At 37.1% G+C, this 17,880-nt stretch overlaps 1 protein-coding gene across 4 annotated transcripts in view; it reads left to right on the top strand.

Annotated features, from left to right (window-relative positions):
- Positions 1-5,392: 5,392 nt before the first annotated feature.
- dlgap2b (discs, large (Drosophila) homolog-associated protein 2b) overlaps positions 5,393-17,880 on the top strand; it is a 135,121-nt gene continuing 122,633 nt past the window's right edge. For all 4 annotated transcript variants that reach the window (XM_058756140.1, XM_058756139.1, XM_058756145.1 and 1 more), the window contains exons 1-2: positions 5,393-5,583; positions 6,116-6,170. In XM_058756140.1, coding sequence (XP_058612123.1) covers positions 5,566-5,583; positions 6,116-6,170 — 73 coding nt within the window. In that variant the 5' untranslated portion in view covers positions 5,393-5,565. The remainder of the gene's footprint in view (positions 5,584-6,115; positions 6,171-17,880) is intronic.

Below are 17,880 nucleotides of genomic sequence, written 5' to 3'. Positions count from 1 at the left end.
GAAGTACCAAGTTTGCTGGATATTTCTGCTGCAAGTGGCCCTCCCCCATATCCAGAATCCTCAGAGCTTCGTACCTTGCAAGCAAACAATAACAACAAATCTGAAGTTTCTCTTTCCCCTATGGACCAGTGCATGGTCACCCCTAAGGGGAGGGCCACGGCTGCTCCTGACGATGATCAGAGAAACACAGAGATGGGGGCTGCTTATGAGATTGGTGAGCGGACTAGACTCACAGCCTCAAACAATTTAAAAGGTTTCAATCCTGCAAGCAAAATGTTTTTATCTAACTCAAATAAACCCTTGTGGGTTAAATTAGAATTCATTGCTAGACATCTAAATTTGGGAATAGCTGATGTTCAAGTTCTTGTAGAAAGCCTGGTCCCAACCAGTAAATTAATCAAGGTTCAGGCCATTCTATTTAATCCCAGGGTTCCAGAGACACGGCGTGATTACTACGAAGCATATAGCGAATACAAAGAAAAGGTGCAGGAAATATTGGGCTGGGGATCATTTCCCTGGAAAAGTGTGACTCAGGTTAAACAGAGGCCTGGTAAGAGCCCCCTAGATTATGCTGAGCGTTTCCGTGCAGCATACGAAAATTATTGTGCTGTAAATAATATTCCTGAAGACTATGACTCTGCTCGTGTGATTGAATCTGCCACTAGTGGACTGTCAAAGCAGTACATAGATTTGCTTATTTCTGGCTCTGTTCACATTCCAAGTTGGACAGACTGCTTCAGTGGTGTGCTGTGAGCTGGAGTCGTTTACAGAGTCAAAATGATTCAAATTTAAGTCAAGAGTCTGCTACTAAAACAAATCCACCTGATGATAGAGAATGTTTTAAAGGTGGACAGAAAGGGCACCTTGCCCGTGATTGTAGGCACCCCTCTAGGAAGTGTAAACGTTGTGGCAAGTTTGGCCATTTAGACAAGTTCTGTAAAAAAGTTCTTGCATCATTTATTGACCCTGTTCACAAGACAGTTGAATCTGACAGGTCTGTCATTCTCCAGTATGTAGATGACATTGATTGCTAGCCCAAAAAAGTTTAAACATTTGATTGCTAAACAAACTGTTTTGAAAGCTCTCGCAAACAGGGGTTTCAAAGTAAATTTGAAGAAAGCACAGCTAGCACGACCCAGAGTAACCTATCTGGGTCAGATTATCAGAGTTCATGGCAGAAAAGATCACTCCAGAAATAATTAAGGCCATTTTCGAACTGCCAAAACCAAACACTGTCATTGGTCTAAGGCAAGTAATGGGACTTCTGAAATACTGCCGCCAGTATGTGTCTGTCTAAGCCTCTTACAGAATCCATGAAAGGAGAAAAACCAGGATCAGAACTCATCCAATTAATGGAAGAGATGTGTTTGTGAGTATCAGAGAGACTATTGCTTCCTGTCCAGCTTTACAACATGCCGATGCTAGCCGACCCTTTCATCAGTGGACCTAGGTGGGGAATAAGTCCTACTCACCTGCCCTGGGCCAATGAGTTCCCAGCAGACCACCTTATGGAATAGTGGGATACTATACTACCCCGATTCTTGTGTCCAAGCCAATCTTTGCAGATTATCTTCCCTCAAATCTTAAACATGCACACACTACAAAATTTGAAATTCGTGGCGCATCACACACTACAAGATATTATTAAGATTATCATGCCAGAGGGAGCGCCTCACGTGATCTCACGCAGCAGCCCGTCAGCAATGTTTACATATGTTAGCTAGCGTGCTAGCAGCATTCACTCACCCGGTATGTTCAAAACTGAGGCGATTTCACCCCAGTGCTTCTCTTTCTCCTTATCGGTTGTGATACGTGTTCAACATATTATACAGACAATCGTGTTACTACAAAACTTCAAGAAGCAGCTTCCTCCGTCTCCACTATTAAACGAAGCCGTACAGCAGCTGTTTTGCGGTCACTTATTGGCTGTTATAAGTGCTGATGTAATCATATAGCCGTCATCATCCTGATTTAAATCCTAAATACGGGGTACTGCCGTCAGTACAAGAGTATAGGGATCTGCACTCCAAGCCAACTTTAGGTAAATGTATGATTTACAAGGTACATGCAGTCAGACCAAAGTGTAGGCACGGTAACTGTGCTAAACTTGATTCATGTGTTGCTGAAATGGCCAATGCTACTAAGCATTATCCTAAGCTAAAGCCAATAATGGCTCATGTGATTTATATTAATGCTTTCTTAAAAAAGGTTAAAACAACAGATGTGTTTGGTTACAAGTCTATGTATCTTGTATGGCTCAGTTCCAATGGGTCAACTTTCATGTCTGACCCTGAGGAGCCTTCTGCTTTAGCTCTAGCTTGGATGTTTGCATTTACAGTACAGATCTATATAGGCTACACTGATGTGACTTTGTGGAAGAATTTGCAGAGGAGGCTTGGGCTGAATTTGTTGCTGTATCTGAAGACGTAGTCATGGGCATATTGAAATATGTGCTGCATGCTTTAGGTTGATGTTTAGGTCTGCTCCTATTATGTTTAAGTATTTGGATGCTTGCTCATTGTTATATTTCATATCTCTTCAAGTCTGCTTGTAGAACCGTAAATCCGGAGGAGGACGATATGCGTCTGCCTGCATCACCAGCTGATGAAGGACAACATCAATGCTCTGTTGTGAGTGGAAGGTGGGAGAGCCCCTGCCATGGGGATCGGAATTATTAGGTTCCGGCATGTCCATGATGGGGTGAAGAGACAAATGTGACCCACCAGGGGAGCATGCGTCACCACTCCGCCTTCCGTAGCGGCCTCACTTGGTAGACTAGACGTGGGGTATTGGACCCCACTGTGGTCTAAAACAGGGGAATGAAGCAGTGGAATACTGGATCCATGGCCGCTTCCATATATATCCTTTGTTAATCAAATTTTGAATCAGTATTTAACCTGTTTGATTTTAGTTGACTGAATAACGTTATGAGTAGGGATGGGTACCGAGAACCGGTATTTTTTTGGACCGGTACGTAATTGGGTCAATACCGGACTACCAATAAGGTTCAGGACAAACGATACTGTTATGGATACTTGTGTTGTTTTATCTCCGTATACTTCAATGTTAATGGCGAATTAGAAGCTGCTGTTTGTCATTTTTCTTCACTGAATGATGTGGCTGTCGTTTGCTCTACCTGTGTGTGAAATCCGTGCGCATGCGCGGTGTGTGTTTTCGTGCAATCAGTGGCGGCAAGAGTGAAATGTTCGAAAGTGTGGGCTCGTGTTACAAAACTAAATGACACCAGTGTCAGATGCAATATGCATGCAGTAGTGTAATAGTGAACAAAGGAGGCAACACTAGTAATGTAATGAAACATTTACTATTAAAACACAACATCTACCTCAAGCAATGCGCTTACTATGTCTCCCGACTCCACCTCCAAGTGCAACTCGCGAGAAACATTCACATCAAATGATAATTCAGCGGTAGAGTACACTCACAAGACACTGCACTTATTCGTAAAGGTACATTATTTGCATGTGCTTTAGTTTAAAGCCTTGCCAGTTAAACATTTCATTAACGTGCTGTTTTGACATGCCTTATTCAGAGCACGTTACACCTGATTAGTTATCTTAGTTATCGTCTGATTGCGCCAATATTGTCAAAAACACACAAGGTTTACATATAAACACAGTTATGTCTAAAGTGAAAGTAAACAGTTGCGGGAGAAACGGATGCATTCTCTTAAAGGGACCTACACATGCTGTCATTTGTCATTAAAGGGATAGTTCACCCAAAAATTAATATTCTGTCATTATTTACTCACTGTCATGTTGTACCAAACCTGTATTAATTTTTATTCTTGTGCTGAACACCAAAGAAGATATTTTGAAGAATGTGGGAAACCAAACAGTTGCTGGTCCCCACTGACTTCGATAGTAGGAAAAAATATATATATGGAAGTCACTGGGGACCAGCAACTGTTTGGTTTCCCACATTCTTCAAAATAACTTTTATGTTCAACAGAAGAAAGAAACCCATTCAGGTTTACAACGAGTGAGTAAATGATGACAATTTTCACTTATGGGTGAACTATGCCTTTAATGTTAATAAAATAAATCACAAAGAGAAAAATAAATCACTGCTCTTGACTGAAGAACTTTAATACAGTTGCAGTAATAAAATAACTTGAAATTTTCAACAACTTTTCACAACATATCTTTTTGCACCAAATAGTATCAATAAGAGTATTGATAAGTACCGGTATCGATAAGCAGTATCGGTATCGGTATCGATAAAATGTAAACGATACCCATCCCTAGTTATGAGTATATCATAATTTAGTATTTAGCCACAGATGTATTCTGTTACTGGAATGTGGTCTCTTCTTGTTTTTCAGAAGGTCCTCTCCATATGCTAAACATATCCTCAGGCCCACTTTGACAGCTTATGTCACAAAGGTCATCAGGGCCCCTCAGCTACGTGACCAACTCAAAGTTAACACATTTACTTTGTTTTCCATCCCTGGATATTAAAGAATAATGTTGAATATTGTCTGAACTTCTCTCTCTCTAAGAAACTGCACTCATTATCTGTATGTTTTTGGAAAGTACCGGAGTCTGAGCCACTCAACCTTAAAGAAGTTGCATATTCTCTATGTGTGTGTGTTGGAATCTGTGTTTCTAGGACTAGGCTTCAGTGAGGTGAAAAACTACTACCATGACAGAATGGACATCTGCAGACAACCTGATGTTAGAAGTGCTGATATACGTGACCCTGGACCACAAACAGTCATAAGGGTCAATTTTTAAAAAACATTTAGATTTATACATCATCTGAAAGCTGAATAAATAATCTTTCCATTGATGTTTGTTAAGATAGGAGAATATTTGGCTGAGATACAACTACAGGTATTTGAAAATCTGCAATCTGAGGGTGCAAAAAAAAAAAAAAAATTCTAAATATTGAGAAAATTGCCTTTAAAGTTGTTTAAAATTCTCATTAAATGTTGTATTAATGTTTGTTCTTAAATTGAAATTAACCTTACTAGAATGTTAGCCAAAGTTCTGAGATCATTAGCCAACCTCCCAGGATCTGAATTCCATCCACGGACAACCATTTATATTTTTAATTGGTGGTTATTTTAAATTCTTTGTTCATATCTATCTATCTATCTATCTATCTATCTATCTATCTATCTATCTATCTATCTATCTATCTATCTATCTATCTATCTATCTATCTGTGCATGGCTCCCCCTCGTGGACGAAGCGCCTCAAAAGTTGTCAAGTTATTTATTGCAATGACGCTTTATTTGAATGTCTCTCCACCATGGCCACTTTCAGTCTTCATAAGCTTCATTTGTGTTTCTTTAATCAGATGAAGAAAACAGTTGTGATAAGGCAGTTTATGTAGTAAAAGAAGCAGCGGTGCTTTATAGGAGCGTCCGGCGCATCATGCGGAGGGTCTGCGGGGTTTCTGCTGATGCGAGCGCACTGCAGCTGAACACGTGTGTATATTAAAACCATGGACTACTGATACACACCTGCCCGTTCCTGTGTGCTTACAAACACCATCCGCATTCACATCAAGGACTGAAGCGATGCTACGAGCCTCTGGAGAATGTCAGCTCTGAAAAAGGTATTGCAGCTGGTGTTGATGGAAATAAAACAGTGTTTTAATAGTCTTCTAATCATCAATATTAGCGACTGACTTCTAGCCAAGAGCGTTTAACTTAGATTATGGAAATGATTCACGTGTCATTCCAAAAACTACAGACGTTTCTGCTGATGCCATAAATAGTCTTAATTAATGTGTTAACCCACCTGCTGTTGCCAGTGCTAAACAGTGATGACGTCATGTGCATCTCACATAGTATAAGTCAATGCTTTGTGTGATTTCACCAGAATAAGTGCAGAGTAGTATTTATTTGTATGCCGAGGGTTAAGGAGTAAGCTGTGAATTGTGGAGATGTATGTCATTTTATTTCCCCCACATTCAAAGTCAGGAGGTCGATGAGTTCATTAACTTGAGTTAGTATGGCCCCTGTCACAGGGAAATGGTTTATCTCATCTCTTCATCCTCTTCCCTCCATTCACCGATTGTCTCGTTCTCTGTGTGTGAAATTTACTCCATTGTACGATTTCCATCTTCATTTCTCCATCTGCCACAGGTGTTACCATGGATACTGCAGACACATTGCTGCCTTTTCCTTGACAAGAGTCCAGGTAAGAGACAGGATGTGCTATTTAGGGCCTTTCAACCATCTTAACTCCAGACTAAGCTAGCTGTGTAGTGATTTGTGCATTTAAAGGGATAGTTCACCACAAAAATGAAAATTATTTCATAATTTACTCACCCGTTGTTCTAAACTTGTAAGACGTACTTTCTTATGTGGAACACAAAAGGAAGAGTTTTGAAGAAGGTTTTTGTTCATACACTCAAAGTGGATGGTGACAAAGTGAAGCTCCAAAACAAAAACAAAACAAAGTGCTCTGTACGACTGGTGCAAAATAGCAGCTTGAACATTCTGTACACAGTATCGTTCAACAGTTTGAGGTATTACAATTACACACGCACACACACACGCACACACACACACACACACACACACACACACATCCTTTTGTTCAGCTGTAATCCATTAAATGGAGATGGTCAATAGTGAAAGTCAGTGGAAGTCACAATGTTACAAAAGTTTTCTGTTTCAAATAAGTGCTGCTCCTTGAAATTTTGTATTCATGAAAGAGTCCTGAAACACACGTATCAAGATTTCTATAAAAACATTACAACTTGCACTAAATAGCACAAACTTTTCAACATTGATAATAATAGGCTGTTTTTTGAGTACCAGATCAGCATATTAGACTGATTTCTGAAAGATCATGTGACAATGAAGACTGGAGTAATGATGCTGAAAATTCAGTTTTGCATCACTAAATTAAAATCAGATCATTCAAATGGGAAAACAACTTTAAATTATAACATTTCAGAATATTACTGTTTTTTTTCTGCATTTTTGATCAAATAAATGCATCCTATAATAATAATAATAAAAATAAAAACATAAACAACTTTCAGATCTCAAACTTTTGAACAGCTTTTTGTTTTCCACCAAAAAAAAGTCACATGACCAACTTCAGCAAACTTAAAGGTGAAGAAATGACTGCAGAATCTGAATGTTTGGGTGAAACCTTCCTTTAAATTTATTCTGTGTTGAGTTAGATTAAACTTACTTTGAAAAGCCCAAACCACCAAAGAATCACTCAGAGAGAAGTCATTTTGTTTTTCCTGTAGTGTTCCTAGTTCCTTTCAATGCCATTTACTTAATTATCCATTATAAAGTTCAACTGATGATTGTCTTGTGTTTGGAAGTGAATGTCTTATGTCCATTATTATGAACTTATGCATGATTTGTGTTACATCAGAAACATCAAACTGGACTTTCTAATGCATTCGTACATTTCTGGCAAATTCATTCTTCAGTATCTATCGGATGTATGCTTTTTGAATCTGAAAGAGAAAATGTGCTCTTTTGAATATCAAGGCAACTTCTATCAGTGGTTTGGGATGCCCTGTGTTAACTCACCCCTCTCTGTGAGGGTTCAAAGACCCTTAAGGTTGCTGATGAACCACCTCATGCAATTTTCTAAAATTTTAAGCCCACACTTGATTGGTGGCAAGCTGTCCAGCCGACTGTGTATCAGGCCACAATGTCCTGCAATGGCTATAGTTTACTTCAATGTACCAGTGAATATTTTGAGAGCCCTGCTGCAGTTTCTATGGAGACGAGGGAGGCTGATGTCATTGGAGGTTATCCTGAACATGCTCAGATCTGTTTGTTGGAGCCAGTATCTGATGCTGATTATGTATTCAGCGGTATAGCCTACAAAACATCAGTATTCATAAACCAGATCCAGCAACAATCCTTTGTGAAAGCATTCAGAATGATTTCCAATAGCACTCTTTAATCAGTTCATTCATGAAGAGGAGTGCAGAGAATATCTCAGAATGAGACAGTTCACCTTTTTTAATTCTTTCATCATGGCTCAGCGTTTTCCCGAGGTCACGGCCGACAGCGCATGTTAATTCTGTTTGTCTCTAAGGACATTTCAAATCAACATCTGCCTCACTGACTCATAAAACCATGTTGTTAAACAAATTTAGTTCAGTGCAAGACAGAAAAGTACAGAGCTGTGTCATAATTTTGCTAAATCATCTGATTTGGTTTCATTCTTGACTTGTTTTCCCATTTCTCAGGCATGTCTTCGTCAGGCAAGATTGTGACAGTTTGTTATTGTGTCACTAGATGGCGCAATTTTCAGATATTTTGGATTGTGACTTGTCTCATTCATCTCAACAGCGATTGCTCAGTTAGTACAGGACTCTTGTAGGTGAAGAAACTTTTATCAGACAGAAAGCAGGATAAGCTGGATGGGACAGCAATTTGGGAACTACATGACAGGGAAAACATTTAGCTAGGACACAATTCATTTTGATTGGCAGTGGAGAGCAGATTGCGTGAAATTGCCCAGAACGAATCCCAAATTCCAGTGACTCAGGTGGATAGGATAAAAAGAATAGGCAAAATTGGCAGTATCCAATGGTTATGTACTTCCAGTGCTTTCTCAAGATACATTAGAACTTTGTAAATGGATGTAATTGTGTAAATATCACGTGTCACACTATTCTGAATAAGGTTTCATCGTGCCACCAGAGGGAGACATTTAGCAGTATATGCTGCAGTTCCTCTATTCTATTCTATTCTATTCCGTTCCGTTCCGTTCCGTTCAGTTCCATTCCATTCCATTCCATTCTATTCTATTCTATAACTGATGTTGTTGTTTTGGGATATACCATAAAAAATTTTGGGATGTTGCATAAAAAATGCTGGATGGAAATGTCAAGATGTGCATAAATTCTAAAAATGTACATAAAAATGCATGCTCTCAACTGAGTCTGAGGATTTATTATCCGATGAGAAAACGTGTGCATAAACTACACTGTAAACCCATTTAATTAATGTCTTGATGCACATCAAAAAGTCACGTGACTTTGCCTCAACAGATCATGTGATTGGATAACTGAACTAAAAAGCACACTGATGTCATTACACACCATATTTGCAAATGTTTTATGTGATATCGTAATTTGTTGTTAAATTCACAACTTTGGATGGAAACATAGCTAAAGAGACTTAATAGCTTTAAGAGACGCAAACTTATTCAAGAATAAGTTGCAACTTATTCAAGATGCAGACTTTTTAAGAGGCAGTGAAGTAAAAAAGTGAAGTAAAACAGTGAAGTAAAAAAGTGGACAGCAATGAAGGGGTTACACTTTAAAACATCAAGAGTGCAAAACACACACACAAACAAACAAACAAACACATATGAACTGGTGTGACTGTAATACAGCAAATATGTAAAATAAAAGCAATAATTCAACTACAGTGCAGTAAAAAAGTGGACGGCAAGGAAGGGGTTGCACATTAAAACATCAAGTTGCAAAACAGACACTCACATACACACACACACACATACGCAATTATACACAGTCAAATGAATTGGTATGGCTATAAACATATAGCCAAAACAAGTAAGAAAACTGAAATCAGATCAGACCCAGAAGAATTAAGCTCTAATAAAACATTCCTGTTCATTTTTGTTACATTTTTATAGAATTTTATTGTTTTGTGTAACAAAATGCTTTCTCTGTGTTCAGGTTTGACTGTAGTAATAATAATTCAAAAACTGATGCTTCAAATCAACGTTAAAAAAAAAAAAAACTAAAACTTTACAAAAAGTTGTCTTTGAGAATATCTAAATAAATATTTAAACCCACAACTTAATAAAAAATAAGTATTTATGTCTAAAAACAATTAGAGAATGTTTAGGGCTTTTATATACAGCTACAGTATATAGGAATCTATGGGCTAAACCATGGAATTGCAGATGTTTTTCTTATTTTACTCCCACCAGATGGCACTAATCTGGCTTAAAAAATTGGATTTTAAAGGCATTGACTCTATTTTAACATGAAATGCTGCATCAATTGAAAAGTTATATATATATATTTAAAAAGTATTATTTTCAATGGGAAGAAATTGATCATAATTATTGCATAAATTACATAAAATTATAGGTGACCAGTCACTTTTGACCATGAAGATCACAAGTGTGACTCTCAAATGAGGAGCACCAGAGGTTAATCTTAGCTTATAGCATTTTTTACAGTGATCGCTGGTAACTATGGGGGATTCCTTGAAACAGATTTATCCACGCAGAAGAGCACAGCTTACGTAATTGAACTAGGCTATTCCACAGCTAACATACAATTTTATGTTTCAACTACAGTTGGTAATAGAAAGGCCAAGGTTCTGTACTGCAGCTGTAAAATATTATTTTATTAATCAAATTCAAAAACTGCCATGTTACTATGCAACAAAACAATCTGCTATGATAGGTGAGCATGAAGTTGTGTTTCATACACATATTTTGTATTTTAGCACAGCTGTATTGACCACTCAGCATCCAGAATTGGGTCCCACTTTATATTAGGTGGCCTTAACTACTATGTACTTACATTTAAATTAATAATTTGGTACAATGCACTTATTGTGTACATACATGTGTTTACATTGTACTTATATTTTTAAAAATACCTATGTGTAATTACATCTGTAATTAATTTCTGTAATTACATTTATAATTACACTGTTGACCCATCCCTTACACCTTAACCCACCCTTAAACCTACCCATACCACCAAACCTGTCCCTAACTTTACCCGTATCCCACCTCAATAGCAGCAAAAGTGTTTTGCAATACAATATGAACACAATAAGTACATTGTACTTATTTTTTGATGTAAGTACATAGTAGTTAAGGCCACCTAATATAAAGTGTGACCCAGAATTGTAACTAATAAATGGTACTATTATTTATGGCATTTTTTATAAAATAATTAGAAGATTATGTATTGTTGTGTATGTGTGAATCACCTTGGCTTTCAAAATGAATTTCTCTCGGGAAAAACAATAAAGTATTTCAGTTTCCAGAGTATATTTAGCTTGAACGTTGTCCAAGTTTTTTTTTTTCCTTTTCTTCTTTTTTAATGTTTGTTTACTTCAGTCTGATGTATCCATAAATACATCCTGTAGGTGCAAATCCTATTATTCGTTTTGGATTATGAGATTCTGTTACTGTCAGACCGACTAAAAGCACTGAATTCACAAGAATCAAATCTAGAAATTAGTCTTATTTGAAAAGATAGATCGTTACATTTAGTTTCAGATCCTGCGCTGAAAAAGGTGAACTGTGGTTATTTATTTTAAAGTGCTTTTTTTTTTTATTGGTCTAATAGAAAATCGTGGTTTACGTGTTTTCTCTTTATGTTTTGTTTAGTTTGTACAATATCCTTATACAGAGAGAGAGATAGAGAGGAAAGCATTGGGCTTCCCCTGGAGCAAACAGAATTGCTCGGTGCTCAGCGTGAATGCCAGCCCTAAAAGGGCTCATGTCAGGCAATTCAAGAGATTCAACTGGCTGGACTAAATGGGTTCAGGGATGAAGAACCACCTGTAGTGGATCTTTCAGCTGTTCCCATGGTGACAGTGAGACTGCTGGTTTGAGGGGGATTCCTGAACCCCTGCAGCTGTTATCTTCCGCTGGGGATACCTGTGAGCTGTGGGTCAATGGGCTTTGGAGGACAAATATGCTGTGATCTTTGCAACTGGAATTGGGTGAAGTCATCAGTGCTCATGAATGCCAGGAAATTTAAAAAATGAGCGGTATATTCATAAATTCGTTACCTTTGGAAATACAAACAGGAAGTCGGAAGACAACAAGCGCAGCACTGAAAGGGGGCAGAGCTACATAATGTCTAAAGAGCGAACCAATCAGATTCTGGCACTTTCAGCCAGCATTGGCTATTCTTCTGCAATTTAGAGGGTCAGGAAGATATTAGGCATTATTAATTGCAACAGTTTTTTTTTTCAGTAAATTTGATGTAGCTTATAATGAACAGCAGAATGTGTTTCCTCCTTTGGGATAAAAATAAACTGGTCACGTTTTGGTGTCTCTCCTTATGCTATTTCTCGGCTTTTTTCCAGAGGTCGGTCAGGTGCTATTAATGGCTAACTAATGGTCATATGGTGCTGCACACTGATATTTGGCTTCTCTCCATACTGTCCATACTAGCGCTGGGCAATATAGCAAATCAAAATCACACTTTTTCCAGCTTTTTGACTCTTTTACATGTATCTCTTCATTTATTAAATCATTTTCAAATAAAAAATAAATAAACATCAGATTGAAAAGAAAAGATTACTGGAGTGTGTTTTAGAAGAAAATATCATTTTGTCTTTCTACTTCAAAATTTCATGTTTAATTCAATGTGTTGCTTGTCAATTCATTATAATTATTTGCAAAATTTACTAGCAATTTCTGAGTGAAAACTGTTTGAAAGTAGTGTTTCAGTGTATTTGCTCTGAAATAGCTTCAACAGATGTTTTTTTTTTTTTTTTCAATAAGATGAACTGTCATTCGATTAAACAGCCATTGTTGCCAAGTAAATGTTTAATTACATAAACTAAAACTGATTAAGAATAATTAAGGCATGTTTTCCCATGTTGTTTTCCAATAAATTAACACAATTAAACATTATATTAATAATTTAAAACATTTTAATATTAAAATGCCACATGGTGACTGTGACCATTTTTGAGTGATGACGTAAATAATTCACTAAACTAATTCATTATGATTCATTAAAATGTAAAGTCATGGAAATTAATCAAATTACCAACTGTAGTGCCACTTTTGATACTGAAGCAAAGTATGGAGAGCAAAGTATGACCTGCAGGGTACAGCATGCACAGAGGTATTTTCGTGTGTTTGAATTCCGCTTGTGACATTTTATGAGCCAACCCCCAACATACACACACTTCTTTGCATTGTTTTTTTTGTCTCCACTTTCAGTTTCTATTAATTAAAAGGCACCAGAGTGAAAACAGCCCTTGCTTAATGTGTCCCTGTTACCTGTCAGTTATCACTGAAATAGGCATCTTGAGAAATCACACCTGTCTCTGTAAAATCCCTAGGCTCTGTAAACAGCAAAAAAGTCTCAGGACGACATTGAACCAGCTTGTTCCAAACCGAGGGTGGCGAATCGTACATTTTGCCTGATGTAAATTCACAGTCCTTTTATATTTCGTCATTTTCATGTGCAGCACCTTCCATTGGACACACTCTACATAAGTAGGAGGGGCCTTAATCACACAGATCAGCCAATAACAGGCTTCAACCAATGTTTAATAAAGATCTAAAAGCAATGATATTTACACCATTCTAAGTTTATAATTTCTAAATAATTTCTTATTTCTATTTTCTTTTTATAAGGTCTTAAAGTGTAAAACAACCAATGTATTGATGTCAATTTGTTGTTTTTAAGTATGCCTATATAGTTTATATACATTTTTATTTAAGTTATTTTAATAAAACTAGATGAAAATGGGAAACATTGCCTCGTATATTATTTGTGTATTATATACAGTGTATACATTTATATTTACATTTTATCCAGAGCGACTTACAAATGAGGACAATGGAAGCAATCAAAATCAACAATATATTTATATATATATATATATATATATAAAATAATTTTATTTAACAGCACAACTGTCTTAATTTCTTCATTTTCAAACGTTAAACCATAAAGCTTTTATTTTTTTCCATGAACTGGTACTTTCGGACAGTTTGTTTCAAAGAACCAAAGAAATTATTCACCAATTAATTTTCATAATCACGCAATGATGTCACGCGATGTTGTTATTAAAACACCCAATAATGATATTTTGATATTTTACATTTACAGCATATAAAGTGATTAAACTAGCCTTAACTCACCCTTTACATAAATCATGCAAAACCATAAAGAGACTTTCATTTTTTCTCCTTATTTATCTCAACTGCTCGGTTCAAGCCCTTGGCAGTTCACATTTCAGACATGTCTGAAAAATACTGTTCTCAGTTCAGTGATTTGATACTCACACTAAGCCATATCGCAATTTCGGTTTGATTTTGATTAAACATGCAGCCCTAATATATTTGAATGTTGTAATTGACCAATCAGAATCAAGTGTTGCAAAGAGAAACAAAATAATTATTTTAATTGGTCCATTGGAATTCCACTAAAGCTAGATGATCAGTCCAATAATGCTTTGTCCTTGAGCTGTGTATGGTAACAGCAAGTAGTTACCCGAAAGGCTCTCTTTTTGCCCTCTGCTGTGATTAAGATTCACCTTATTCAAATGGGATGCAGCAACAAAATAATGAGCAGCCTGATAGATCTGCCCCCTGAATAAATGAAGCGAATCACATTGAAGGGGAGGCTGTCATGAGATGTCTCAAACACTCACACACACCCTACCAGTCAAAACAGTTTATTCATTTTAAATCGTAAAGCAAAGAAAATGTGACACCTTAAGGGCATTTTAACATTTCTAATGCACCTTTTTGCTGCCTGTGAATGTGAATGTGATCTTCATAAGGAGTGTTAATGATACATTTGTCACGGTGGGAGTGTAAACACACCCTGATGCTAATGTTGCTAATGAGTCTGAACCTTAGGTGTTATGGCAGTACTCAGCAACAGTCTCTCGGTTCAAACTCACGCTTTTGTTGCTTGAAAACAAACAGCAGAGCCTTGAACTAAGGTTATATTTAACCAAACTTCAGACTTTGTTCATGTGAAGCGCTCCAGTTGCTGTAGTCAGTTTATGCTATGAGTGTTAGCCAAGGAACAGATAGCTGACAGGCAGTCGATTTTGTTGTGGAAGGTTTGGCTGCAATGGGCATTCAAAAGGCCAACGCTGTCTTGTACACACTGTCTTATATGACAGTGAGGTAACCTAGCATCCAGTGAACCAAAAACACCTCTCAGCAATGTATGACGAAGCTCCAAATTTTGACCAAACTTTAGAGGAATGTACTCTGAAACTAATTTGCAGCTGAACTCAATGTAATTGTAAATGTTTTAGTGTTGTTTCCAAACAAGGATCCACTGTCGTCACCAAACTAAATTTGGTTCATGTACTGTATATACAGTATTTGATGAAGTATTTCTCAGTGGTGTGTGTTGTATGAATATAATCCGTAAATATAAAGCTGCTTTATGGTAAGCCTCCAAAAAAATGCATAGCCTAAGGGTGCTTTGAAAAATCTGAGACACGGGCAGGGGAATGGGGAAAAAACATAAGGCCTCAAGAAGTTGAACTTCTTTTAAATGTGTTAAACGCTGTTTTTTTAAACACTTTAATTCGCAAGATGCTGCAAAACGCGCGAGATGTGAGCACTATGGTCAATAAAAAATCCTTCGAGTGCATGTTTACATAGAAAAAAAATGGAAAAGGCAAGGTGTGAATGGCCCCTAACACTGAGGCACACAGGGAAAGAAAGCATAAGCCTTTTTTGGATGGATATCAATAGAGGAGAGGCTTTAATGCGCTGCCTAAACTGCTTTTGTGGGAAAACAAGCTTATCATTTAATGAATTGACAGTCTTTTGGCTAATCTTCAGTATGTTTGCTATTAAACGTTTGTTTTGGATTGACCTATTTTTAGAGTTTACACTGAAAATATTGTGAAAATAAGTTTTACAATTGAAAGTCATGAGAAATTTAGCATTAGATAGAATTCAGTTTGTGGCACTTCTCATTCATTTCTATAATATCTACAAACAATTATTGACTGTCACAAAACTCTGACAGAAATTCAGTCATGTCAAGGCTGTAATGTGATTGGTTATCAAGGCACTCAATCCAAGTTGACTGTTGTGATTTCTCAACTGGTAGAGCCTTGCAAGTTGGTATCTCGCAATGTTAAGTCCATCTCTGATACATCCCCTGCGTCCCAATGTTCATACTATCCATAGTATGTGAGATTAAAATAAGTGTGTCCCAAACATGGGCGGCACTTAGGAGGGGCTAGCAGGTGCTCCAACACCCCCAAGAAAAACCAAAGCACCCCCATAAAAATGAAATAAAATAAAAACATTTGACTCATTACACATGCATAACTACTGCAATGCAATACTTTATTTTATTTTAAAAATGGACCCGTTCCTTGTGCCAAGTAGGCCTGTCCACGATTTTTCTAGTCAACTAGTCGCACGTTTATATTTGATTAGTATAATAACTTACTAAACCATCCTTTAATATAGGCATTTAAGCATATTATTCCGCACTCAAGCACACGCATAAAGCTTGCCGCAAAGCACCGGCTGATTATGAATGCATCGAGGGAAAAAGAAGACATTTTAATTATTTATTAATAAACGTCCTTTCTAAGTCAGTGTCGGCTGCAAAGATGAAGTTGCCAAATGCCGGCGCTGAGTCGCCATCTCCACAGTGGAAGTGCCTTTAGCAGAGAAATGCACCTATATGGACTACATAATCAGAGAAGATATAACAATTTTATTATTCATATTAAAAAAAATATATAATAATAACCTGTTTTGATCATATTTACTATTAATTGCCCAGCTCCCCCTGTCATTGATCTAGCACCCCCTCAGCACCTGCTTTCAAAATTCTCTGGCGCCACCCCTGGTTCCAAAGCATTGTATGTTGAAAAGAGTATGCCAATAATCCCCGTATGGTCTACTATTTCATTCATTTTTGAAGTGTGGATCCGTGCGCTCTCTTATGGCTAATATTGGCCACAATCCATTGGGTCCAGAACTACAAACACGAATAAAACGTGTTAAAAAAATTACAAACATGGCGGATGTGCGCAACCGATGGTTAGGTAGAGAGGTTTAGAAAAACGGGTTTGAGTTACTAATAATCAGCATTTAACCATTTATTTAAGCGTTTTTTACATCTGTGTTATATTGGATGTTATATTGTTATATTGGCTCATTGGTTGGTAAAGTGTCCAATGGATGCACACTTTGGAATCTTTTCAGAAATAGTTCGGTAGTTGGGCATTTATATGAATATTGTGTATTTGGACATACTACCCCTTTGACTTATTCATATACATTTATATATATATTTTTATATATATGTTTTCATTGTATAATAGAGAAGTAGGCATATTCAGGAGTGGAGAGTGATTGTTTTCAAACAGGTTTCCCAAATGCTTCCCTGTCTGCCATTGGTCAGCAAACAAATAGCCACGCCTAAACTCACACCATTGGCTGAATCGGTGTTGCTTTCTCAGGACAGTGTTTGATTTTTTAATACAATTTTAGCCATATTTTACACCAGATGGTAGTCTGTTCTAAAGAGTTTTAAAATTATTTTTAATCTATTTTTAAAATTAAACACAATCAAAAAAAACATTTTGATGAAAAACTGGATTTTACAGTAGATTCCAGTTAACGCTGGCATTGCCTGCATGCAAACTAGTGGTAAATGTCTTACAGTGTGGTCAGATTCAGTGTATACTAGTTCCTCTGTTGTGTCATCAGAAAAGTTGAGATACTCAGTGAAGCGTGGTCATGTGATTCAGAAAGGAGCTTGACTTCCACTGTCAATCAAAAATTGTTCCAGTAGTCTAATTTCATGTTTCTTTGAGATGAACGACACCTTGACATATGTTTTATGTTTCTCACTCTTATGCATTTCTCTCGGATCAAGCATGTATGCCAACAGACTCTTGTGAAATGGTCAAGGACTCATGTAAGCATTCATACGCACCCAAGTCCAAATACCCTCTGTGAAGCTCATTGCAGTAGAATATCTGTTTTACAACTTTGGTGTAATATGCATATGCATACGTTTCTGAGATGGATGGTATTGCTGGATTCCAGTGGCCTTAATTAGTCTTTTACACCTCTCACCTTTGGTTTGAATGGCCCCCTGTCTATTGCTATTAATTTTATGTAATCTTGGCATGTTTCTTTTTGTCTGTCATTGCCTTCTAAGAATCAA

Source organism: Onychostoma macrolepis, chromosome 20 (genome assembly GCF_012432095.1).
Source record: "Onychostoma macrolepis isolate SWU-2019 chromosome 20, ASM1243209v1, whole genome shotgun sequence".
Classification (NCBI taxonomy): domain Eukaryota; kingdom Metazoa; phylum Chordata; class Actinopteri; order Cypriniformes; family Cyprinidae; genus Onychostoma; species Onychostoma macrolepis.
Note: the sequence above shows the minus strand (reverse complement) of the source record. Positions and strands in the feature narration are given on the sequence as shown.